Source organism: Lepisma saccharinum, chromosome 9 (assembly GCF_977018435.1).
Source record: "Lepisma saccharinum chromosome 9, izLepSacc3.1, whole genome shotgun sequence".
In the NCBI taxonomy this organism is placed as follows: domain Eukaryota; kingdom Metazoa; phylum Arthropoda; class Insecta; order Zygentoma; family Lepismatidae; genus Lepisma; species Lepisma saccharinum.
The window spans coordinates 73415607-73427799 of NC_139237.1; the positions used below are offsets into that span (position 1 = coordinate 73415607).

General features: G+C 35.7%; 1 protein-coding gene across 2 annotated transcripts in view; it reads left to right on the forward strand.

The window, feature by feature from the left end:
- Positions 1 to 12193, forward strand: part of LOC145992141 (multicopper oxidase 3-like) — a 104410-nt gene that overhangs the window by 83802 nt on the left and 8415 nt on the right. For both annotated transcript variants that reach the window (XM_083128408.1, XM_083128407.1), the window contains exon 8: positions 7287 to 7467. In XM_083128408.1, coding sequence (XP_082984534.1) covers positions 7287 to 7467 — 181 coding nt within the window. The remainder of the gene's footprint in view (positions 1 to 7286; positions 7468 to 12193) is intronic.

The following is a 12193-nucleotide window of genomic DNA, read 5'->3' on the forward strand; positions in this document are numbered from 1 at the left end:
AATCCCTGAGAAAAAAAGGGGTAAAAACGTTGAGCAGAAGGATGAGCTGGTATCGCAGTTACTAAAATTATGTTTGTGTGCCTCGACCACTGTGATGTAACAAATTTTGCGTTCGAATTCGTCAAGTATTCGAATTCGCGCGCTGTCATCATCATCATCATTTTCAGAGTCGGAAAACGTCATTGATGAAGGAAACAATACTGTTTGTGGGTTCTGTAATGTGAAGTACTGTGAAATTGGTTGATTGGGTACAGTGGCAAGAACATGTAAAGATGGTTATCACAGGAAATTCGCGACTGCACAGGGGAGAATAAAATTTATTTGTGGAAGGTATTCGAACAAAAGATAAGTTTCTACACTCTGAACATAAGGTTTGTAATGGAAATTGAAGATTAATAATACATATTTCAACGTTAGGTAACTGACCCGATTCACCCTTGCATGTCACCCGATTCACCCGAACTCTTAAGGGTGAATAGGGTCATGAGAGTTGAAGTCTAGATGCTACGGGCAAAAAACTGAGAGAACTTAAGAAATTATTAGTTACTGAAAATTATATAGTTAGATGATTGTTTTATTACCATATTCCCGATAATTTTAAATTTGAATGAAACTATAGGAAATATTTACATTGTTTGATTTTTTGATCCGATTCTCCCTAAGTTACCCTATTATTAGTATTTTTACATTACTATTACTACTAATGTTTTTTTAAAATTACATAAATTTGTAATTTCCACATTCTGTACCTTTTATCTATATACAATTTGCATAACTGCACATTTAACATTAATTCACGTAGGACAAAAGCTGTTTTTTATAGTTAGAGATAATCAGTGTAAAATAGACTGTAAGCCCAAATGTAACACTACTTCAAATAATAATAATAATAGTAGTTGCTGTAACGTACGACCTGTAAGTCACAGAAAACAATACTTTTTGTTATAAAATATATCTACAATTTCACTATTAGAATTACATTAACTCTTTCCAGAAATCTCCCCCCCCCCCTGCAGGCGCCCACGCATGGTGTATTGACTTATGTTTACCATTATCTGGCTGGTCTGCAAAACAGAAACATAAAAAAATTACGGCAATTCACATATATGTACATATTATGTTAATAAATGTAACACAAATATTTGGCAGCAGAGAAAATCAAAGAAGAAATGCTATGTACAAACTTCGATTGAATAGGGTATAAAGCATTTTAATTATAAAATTAAATTCAACATGTTTCTTTGTAAAACATAATTTTAGTAAGTACATTTCATCGCTTATTCATAAATTTTAAAAAAATTACGAAGTAGTGCCTTAATGACCGTAATGAAACACAAATATTACACTTTGTGAGTGTGCCTTAATCGATTTCATAATGTCATCACTGATTCTCAGTGTCATGGCAGGAAAGCAAAGTTAAATAACAAAAATCAATAAACGTTTTCACGCATTCATGAAATAGGAGAAATAAACGTGTGAATAGGTTTGGCAGGTTAGGTTTTGTGTATTTTACACAGCATACACGTCAAAGAGTTGAATTTATTAAAGATGTGGGTGTCGTTTTAGACATGAGGCTTGATTTTAAAGATCATGTATATGAAATTGCTAGAAAAGCTAGAAAGAAAGCGGCCACTAATAAATTGTCGAATTCAAACAATCTATTATTGTTAATTCAGTTATTCACGGTGTATGTAAGGTCTATTTTGGAATAAAGTACAACAACATGGAATTTTGCATGTAACAATAATATGAAAGACATGCTTGAAAATGTACAGAAAATATTTGTCTCATTTTTATATTTTAAATTCAGACTTTTTAGGTTTTATAATTAATATTATAATTTGTGAGACAAACTAATATGTCATGTCTCTTGGAAAGAAGAAATATTAACGATTACAATTACATTTCCAAATTAATTAATGGAAAACTTGATGTACCATATTTATTATCTAAAATTACACGTCATTATGTATTCCGAAACCACTGCTCTGCAATTTCTGTCGCTTCTTATTTTAGACATAATAGGTATTTTAATTTTCTTATATCCCAATACGGTCATAATCCACTGGAGCCTAGTAACCTTTTATTGTTATAATAACATGTGTAATTTTACTTTTAACTGTTTTTTTAACATATGTGATAACATTGTACTTTTTAAATTTGTATTTTTCTTTATTTTAACGAAATTGGTCTTCTCACATTTTTTATCATGTAGTAGCCTACACATTTTTTTTTCTTATTTGTAATATTGTGTATATGTTATATATATCATCACAAACTGCTGTATTAGGCATGTACGCTGTTTTTCAGCAGTTAATTCAAATACTTAAATAAATAAATAACATCAGGTAAGCCCAGGTTCGATACCCAGTAAAGGCGCATATTGCTTCGGACGGATCCCACTTTAAACTGTAGGTCGAGTCCCAATTAGCCTTCTTTGGCATAAAGTGACTTGAAACGAAAAACTCAACGATTCACGTTAGCATTTTATCGCAATCACTCGACTGCTGTAATAATTTTGTAAAAATGTGAACAGTTTATTTTCACAGAACCTTCGTTATCTTGGTTGGTCTGTTTGTGTAGGTCTTTAATAATATGAGATCTTCTTTATGTTTCGAAAGCTAGAAGTCGACGCGCTAGCTACGTTAACGACCGGCTGGCTTTGAAGACCACGGAGCGCGCCCGTCAGCTGCAACAATCACATTCAAAGCAAAGTGTTGCCACACATCTACTCTACGCCACCTTATCCCTCCGCGCACAAGCACCTTCCCACGGTCTTCACATTGAAGTTCCGAAGTACGGCAACAGCGTATCCGCAGTCATGTGACTGAGACTCCACGTGGAGTAGACGAGCAGAATGACAGCTGCGCCCATTGGCTGAAGATTGAGTGTGATTGGACGAAAACAGCTCGCCCGCTACTTATCCCCACCCACGTTTGTGGCGGCGGGTTTCTTCAGTTCTTCGACGTTAACGAAGTAAACGCGTGGTTACCAGTTAACCCCATATGAAAGTCTCAATAATGTTCTTGGTTCTTTTTCCCGCAACTGTTAACGGTAGCCCATGAAGACTTTTGTTGTTAAGGTATGTTGTATTTCAGATTTAGAAACGGAGGGAACGAAAAAAGGATTGGTGCTTATTCTGTTCGTTTTTCACTGTTTTCCCAAGTTTTTCATTCCTAGTGTAATTACGATTATTATTAACGTTATTGACAGTATACAAATTGATGAGTCACAAAATCAATATATGGATGTAAGGGTAGAGTGACCAGATTTTCTGAACCGAAAAGCAGGACATCCATGATGCGTACGGGGGTGGGGGGTGATGGAGGATTACAGCTGTAACCAGGGATCACGACTGAAACTGAACCGAAATAATAAAAAAAAACTGATTCCGACGCACTTTCAATCTTCTTGAACCTAAACTAAAACTCCAGAGGCAAGTTTCAGTCTCGCGTAACTGTCCGAATTACCTATACGATTTCGGTTCGCAGCGCCGAACTAGAATTTATATTTGCGAGGAGTGATTTCGTCTGACCCGAACCAGAACTCGAACTGAAATGAATTACAGTCGCGATCCCTGGCTGTAACCAGTGATGTGCGTCTACGCGTAAACGACAATAGTCTACATTCTACACGTAGACTATTTTATACACGTAGATTACGTAATCTATGTAAACGACATGGCGAAAGGTGATAACTTAGCAAAGGGCGCCGTGGAATTAAAATAAAATTATACTGCCTATCAGTTGCTGATGTGTGAGGAGAACTTTTCATACTCTTTCTTCCAAATTCGAACAATTTCTCACCTAGGAAGAAACCTAAAATAGGAAATATTCTAGTGTTTTATGGGGAAAAGACCACTCTTGCCTCACGACTGCCATCTGTTGTCGTTTTTTGCATACTATTTATCTTCCTCCATAGTTGATAATAGAAGAGAAGAGAAATTTTGTTGTAAATAGGATTCTTTTCATTTCGTTAGGAACCAATACAGTTGAAAGTGTCACTTTCCTTTCATGAAACCCTTGAAAATTAATTTTAATACATTTTAGATTGTCTACGTAGTCTAAGTAAACTACAACCCAATGTAATCTACGCGTAGATTACGTGTAGACAACGCATGTATACGTAAACTTATAGTCTACGGCACATCACTGGCTGTAACTAAAACAGCACAGGATCAAGTGAACTCCGACCCCTTATTTGACAAAAGAAAAGTCATGCTGCTTACATGTCTACTGAAATATTACATAATTCCCTTTAATCTGTTTTCTTCTTGATTTCATTTTTATTATTTAACTTCGCCTTTCTGCCACTTTTGGCTAACTGCAACAATGAATATGAGTAATGATATGATTAAATTCATGAATGGACACTCGCAAAGAACATCCATGCCCGAGCTGGGATTCGATCCAGGACCCCTAGGGTTCAACCACCCCACCACGGAGGTCTATATTTCCCTTTCAATTACTCTCTTTTTCGTTCCTCCTTTTGCTTATATTTTTAATTGTACAGATTAACATACGTATCTCTCTCGTTCTTACTGGGTCCTTTTCTGTTTTCTTATTTTCTTACCATAAAACATCCATAGCATACACTGTGAAATAACATTAATCAATACTGAGAATATATTTGTCTCCTGCATCTCATCAATGCATCAAACATGCAATCCCCAGAATTGTTCTATTTTCAATTTTCAAAGAGCCCTTTCATATTCTTCTAGTCACCACTCGGCACCTTTCATATCATATCATGAACAGACTGCATGCCTGCTGCTAAGCTAGAAATATAAGCTTTACAGCAAGTCTAACGTCGCGAGCGTGAAATTTTTTAGATCTACAAGTATTTCTATGCAAACTAAAAATACCGTTATTTTTAAAAGGCAATAACAGTTTCACAGAGGTAAACAATTCGTCTGGACGTTTTGCAGGACGGTATTGAAAAAAAATGGGATATACAGTATAACCTCGTTAATTCGGACTATAGGGGCTTGATAAGTTGACCGGATTAGCTTAAATAAATTAAAGAACAGTAGAAAGTGCATTAAAATTCCGTTTATAGCAACAAAACACGTTTATTATGGTGTATTTAAAGGACATAGACCTAAATACACTATACAGTACAGTACAAAGTCTGCGGGAAATAGAATTTCATCTGTGGTTGACTGCCTTTCCTTTGGGAAGTTCTCTTGTTGACTTCTAGCTACATTTAAAACCTTGCATTATTTTTCTTTTTCCTTTTGCCTGTCCGGATTAAGCGAAGTCCGGCTTATCGGGGTCCGGATTAACGAGATTTTACTGTATATTTTTTTGTAGTTGCATCGAACACCGCAGGACATGATAGAGACTATCCTGCGAGAATCAGGACGTCTGGTCACCCTATGTAAGGGGTGACTTTTCCTTAAGTACCCAAATTATATCAACCTTCCTTCTATGGTAGTACCGGTATACACGAACACACACCAAAATCATCAAATAGTCACCTATTTGGAGACGGAATGCACTCTACAATACCACTTCTCTCTGACAATACTATAGAAAAAGTTAATAAAAGCCATTGAGTAGAAAAACAGATTGAAATATGAAACTGTACAGTAATATTATTCCATGTGTTAGACAAGGAATTGTACTCATAGGCGTAGCTAGAACATTATATTTGGGTGTGCACAAAGAAAAAAAATTAGGTCTTGCACCTTTTTAATACCATATTTTGCAACACAATCACTTGGCTCTTTAACTGCACTGATGTTTGTAAAGGAATATAAATTCACTAAATGACAGTGTTGGAAATTTCTGAATATATGTAGTAGAAAAAATCAAATTGCATAGAAATTACACACACACAAAATGTTCATAAATGTTACAAACAAATACATCAAAATACACGTCTTCTATAACAAGAGACGTCTGTCAAAAGGTACAATGTTCTTAAACTCATCAATAACTTCATTTACATCAATAGACGAAGCTTTTTCCTGTTCCATAAATAGCAAGAGCAGGGCTTCCAACCTATCCTGCTTCTGAGTTGCTCTTAATTTACTTTTAACTTGGGTAAGCTTGGAGAAAGCTCTCTCACACGTGCAGCTTGTGACAGGTAGCTTTAGAAGAAAGGCGGTGCAGTACAGAGTAGAATGCAGTAAATATCTTCTTTCTCCAATGACATCAAAAAATCGAAAAACTATAGACACCAGTTTCATCAGCGATAGTGCACATGTTTATACCAAGTAATGACATTTTCAACTTCTTACAAAATGCATCTTATTTTCTCTCTTATTGAAATAGGTATCTGTCTTTAATTCTCTTTGATAAAGCAGCCCATTAGGGTGTGCCTAGGCACACCCGGCACACCCCGTAGCTACGCCTATGATTGTACTACTATAATATGAACTCTATAAATTGGTGTAAAACTGTTGAGTTCAATAATAATAAATAAATACACCCTCGACTGCATTTTACAGACTAGCGAGTCCCTGGCGCCTGGACCTGCAGCCAGTGTAGTCCTCTGGGGGACTCTTGTTGTCTGCTGTCCATTTGTGTTTGTGATTGTCCATTCCAGAGGCGCCAAATTAACATAAACTTGGGGGGTCAAGGTAAATTTTTGGAGGCAAGATCGGCACAAACAATACATATACATAAAAAGTGTCCTTGTCTTGCCCCCCCCTTCAAGTCGGCACCTATGGTTCTTTCATCCATTTCACCTTATCACCATTCATCCTCATATTTGCGATTAGCGAAAAGTGACAGAAAAGCGAAGGAAAATAAATAAATAAATCAGCAAGATAAAATATAGCAACATCCTGTATTGTAGTCTGACCGTATCCCTTTTGAGGAAATGGAATTACAATACCAGTTGCATATCTTTTTGGGGCCTCCCCGATGGCGCAGTGGTAGCGTCGACGCCTTGTAATCAATGGGTCCCGTGTTCGATACCCGGTGGAGGCACATATTGTTTCGGATCCCACTTTTTACTGTAGGTTCAGTCCCGATTAGCCTTTCTGTGCATAAAGTGGACTTAAAACCCCAAATCAATCAATCAAACCATATATTTTCGTTCTAAGAATGCCTTCCGTATCGTAATATGCCTCTTTTATGTAAATTAAGAGTATAAAATCATCATTATTCTAATATTAACGACATTTTTCTTTGTATAGACTGATTTCATCCATTTTAATGGAAACACTTACTGCTTAACGAAACTTAGCGCATTTTTTTGGATTACAGCACTGCATAATAGTCTGTAATATTTGAATCGAAATTTTAGCTTTGTAGTTACTCTTTCTCTCCTTGCAGCTCCCAGAAGGCGTGGTGAAGCACTGCGACTCCGATGACAACGCTCTCTGTTATCAGGAGATTCCAGCCTTAGATAAACTTCCACCGGAATTGAGTGGAGAGAAGATGGACGTGCAGATTTACCTGGCCTACGACTTCAAAAGGGTTCCCAACGAGAACATATCTGTTCCAACTTTCCTCTGTGAGTATCCGAATTAATATATATATATACACACACAAGAGTTGCATATTAAAATAACTATTCTACTGATAGTTAAGGAACATTTTTCTTACAGTTTCTGTGCAATGAAATATGAAACCTAACATTGTTCATTAAATATAAATACCCTTAAACTACTTTCCCAGATTTGAAGCTCCTGCATGGGTGGGACAGACGAAAAACTGCCTCTTCACTTAATAAGAAATTTATCTTAATTTCTGTGAATTGATAATTGATTAAAAAATAAATTATTTAAGATAAAGAGAGAAAGCAATTGACCTTTGAGGAGTTGAAGGAGAAATATAACAGTTAAATTAATTGTTTTTTAGTGTCACGGGTGGGACACAATACAAAACACAACTAAATCAAAAAGTTAAAATAAAGGAATAATAGCCTATGTAAAATACCTTCTACTTTCTAACTTTATATAAGTAAAATAACAATTTATGCGAACTTTGACCTTGAATAATTTAACAATTACAAGACGCACGAAACTCAAAATTCTCATTGTTACTAAGTTTCATTCATTGTTTCAACTCCCCAAATTTCATGAAAATCTGAGATGGTCAGTTAGGAAATTGCACATATCTGTGTTGAATTGGCATGGAATGACTCATATGATACTTGAATTTTTATCCAACAGACAATTTGTAGATTGTTGACTCACAAGATATGATATAGTTACAACATTACATTTAATTTTAAAAATTGAGGTTCAGGGGCACTATCCCATAGAATGCTCTATACATATTTAGTGCAATTTAGGGCTGAATCGATACCAGTTTGAATCGATACTTATACTCTTATCAATTTCTTAACGATATCTATGCTTGAAAATTGTAACAATTAAAAGTACTTCAAAATATTGATTAATATTAGTAAGTATTCTGCACAAAACATTAATTTACTAGAGTTTCGCTCTTTAAAATTACGAAAAATAACATTGGAATATAAAAATGCCTATTATGTAAAGAAAGTTTACCAAGTACTAAACTTAAATAATGAAAATATACTTGTTCATTTGCTGCATAATCGAGAGTTATTTATTATACGAAGGCAAGGATTAGATTGGGATCATACAACGTACTTTGAATTGACGTTATCTAAGAAGATTTGTGCATATTACTGATTACAACAATATCCATCAATATTAACCAGGGACTTTATTTTCATTAACTAGACATAGCATCCTTTTAGGTTATTCAATAAATGTTCAATTTTCTATATTTTTGACATTAATTTACTTGCCAGGAAAGTTAAGCTATATAATGAATACGTACTATTTTTATACGGTCTTTTTACAGCTTTGTGTAATAATCGCAGGAACAATGCCAGTTGATTTACATATATTAATTATTATTATTATTATGAACTATAAACTATATTAACGTATTAATTGTAAACATTGTTATTATTATAAATATTAATATTATTACAGTAAACCCTTGCTAACACAAACTCGCTTAAGACGAACAGTCGGTTAACATGAACAAAATGTTGCTCCCGGCAGGGATGTATTATATCTTATAGAAAGTTTTAAAGGTTAACGCGAATTTCGGTTACCACTAATTACGAACTGTTTTTAGTCCATTGCGTCATTAGATCTCATTTAACACGAACTTTCAAAGTTTTCCATAATTTTTTTCTGTTTTAGCACTAAGAAATCGTTCAACAATCTCTATCATCTTGTCAACAATCAACTTATACAGTATTGTAACCAACAGATTCAGATCAACAATGTGTTCAAATGTGTTTTTCTATTCTTTAAAACGTAGCCAGTACAAGTAACATCAAGATTAAAACTTGGGTGCAATTGCTCTACAATCGCGATCTTCGCGTCAACAATGAGCTTATACGTATTTAACCAACAAATTCAGTTGTGTTCAGATGTGTTTTTCTATTCTTTAAAACCAGTGGTCAGAAGTAGCGAGCTACTTGTAGCGTCGCTACTGTAGCTAGCTACAAAATTTGTAGCTGTAGCTGTAGCGAAGCTACATTTTGAAAATTGTAGTTGTAGCGGTAGCGAAGCTACAAAATTGTTGAAAATTTCGCTACAGCTACATTTTTCTCAGCATTTTGAGGTGAATTTTGAATGTGGCAAACAGCGTCAGAAAAATCGACAATAACCCTTAATTTTGCAGGAGGTTCATAAAGACAGTCTATTACATGGAGATACAGATTATCTAGACTGTAGATTATAGATATCTGCGTAATTCATTTAATTAGTATCTGAAGAATTCAGATATCCAGATAACTAACTGACATATATGAATATATTCCTGCTAACAGCTACGTCTTTTTAGCTGCATTGCTATTTTGGGGAGAAACATGCCTCGTTTGCTGCACCACTGAAAAAAAGTGCCTCGTTTGTGTCACCCCCGGAACAAATCCTGTGGATATTCCTGATGTAAGAGACACCAAAATGTCATTAATTGCTGTGTAAGACACAACTTGCAGTGCAAAAACGAGTGATGGATTTTCCACTGCACTGGCAAGGGAATAGTGCCAGCGATAAATGGCTCAGTACGGTAACAGCATTGATCATCGTCAGTATATAGGATCTCACCAGCAGGAAATTATTGTTACAAGAATGATAGAGTTTCTGGAATTACAATTATTTTCGTGATAGTATTTGTTCACAAATTTTAAAATTACAATACGTTTAGAACAGTCAGGTTTACACGACAGTTTCCTCAATAATTTTATCATATTGCAGAAAGTATGTACGATTTATTGACTTTCCTGCAGAAACGACAATTTTCTTTAGTTAATACGTATACATAATTTTCAAATTTATGTATTTCTCCTACTTTTGCGTCACTTTTCTGTAACTTTTGCTAATCATGACATCATCATCATCCCTTGCCGTTTCCTGCCTCTGACTGGGTCAGCATACAAGTCAAGCCTCTCCATTTTTTCCTGGTCTTCCACCACTCCTCTCTTTCCACGGTGTTCCAATCTTGTCCTCTTCTCCCAAAACTCTTCACTATCTGCTCTTTCCACCGACATCTCGGTCTCCCCTTTGGCCTTACTCCCACTCTTTGTGCATGTAAGCTCTTACTGGAAGTCTTTCTGCATCCATTCTCTTCATGTGTCTGAACCATCTCATCTGTGCCTGATCTATCATGTCCTGAAGCTTCACCACACCCACTGTCTGTCGGATCTCCTCATTCCTTATTCTATCCCTTCTAGTCTTCCCCAATATACTCCTTAAAAATTTTATCTCCACTGCCTGCATTTTTCTTTTGTCTCTCTCTGTCATTGTCCAAGTCTCTGCTCCTTACGTAATTATTGGCACATACTTTGTGTTTCATAGGTCATCCCTGTTCCATATTAATCTTCGAACGCTTTGATATAGTCCACCACCAATTTGTCCTCTTCTGTTTACCTCCTCATCTATTCTTCCACTTCTCTCAATCATGACAATGAGGATAAATTGTTTATTTAAATATTCTCTTATCTATAGTCGCTTTCTGTCACTTTCGGCTAATTGTGAGAACGAGGAAGAATGATGAATGATGAGCAGTGCGGGGAATGGAGGAGCAGGAGGATCCCATCCTCCCAACTTGGCGTCTTTCCTAGTTTTTGAGTCAATTTTATGCATAGATAAGCTGATCGAGTCTGGATCCGAACCACTATGTGCCTCCGCTGGGAATCGAACCTGGGGCCCTTTTGTAGTCAAAGGGCTTCAGGTACTTTTCATTCAAAATGCTGACTTCATATCAGTCTATAAAAAATGAAATATTTATTCTCAAGAAAAATATGTTGATGTGAACATAAATACGTAATCATACCAAATTTGATTTGTGTATAGTTGTAATCATTAATTTGGGTAACACCCTAATTGCAATATTCATATTTGCATTGATATGCCACTTGAATAGGTATGGTATTCTCAAAAACTATAGTAAAAATAAGTAACTGAAGTAACACTGCTATCAAAATTATTGAATGACTGGAATCATGATAATAAATAACAGAATCTATTTTCCAGTAGTAGGATATTTTTTTAATACCCATATGGTTGTTTTTATTTTTTTTATGCAGAAGTAGCGCAAAAAGTAGCGAAGTAGCGAGTAGCGATCAGGAGTAGCGTAGCGAGCTACTTTTTGGTAAATGTAGCTGTAGCTGTAGTGAAGCCAATTAAGCAATTTGCCACAAGCCATATTATTTCATAAAGTCAATGGTTCAAAGTAATGCTGTAGAGCCAGGTCACATAGAAAAAGCCTTCGCGGGCCGTAGTTTGGGCAGCCCTGCTATAGGGAAATGAATGCGAGACTATTTCAGTATAATGACATTAATTGGGATGGTCCTCTCTTCCTAAACATTTAGATCAATAAGCAGTAGCGGTGATCGGATTCCAAAACATCGCCTTGGGGGAGCAAATACAGTTTACTTTTTCCTGTAGATAATATGGCTTAGCTGGGGACTCATAGAGTCCCACTTAATCGCAGTCGCTTTGGTCAATAGGAATAGATGAAGAAATAAACCCTGGCTGGGATTCGAATCCAGGGCTCTATAAGCGGAGATTACTATAGAGCGTCTCAACCTTAAAAGTCAGTATGGGTTAACTGTAGCGCGGCGTTGCCAGATCAACAAACGGAGTCGCATCGAGTCGCTGTTCATCGCTAATGATTGCGACAAATTTACTTCCTTAATATCGTATAGGAAATCATCAAAATCGATGTATTTGATGTATTTTGGAAAA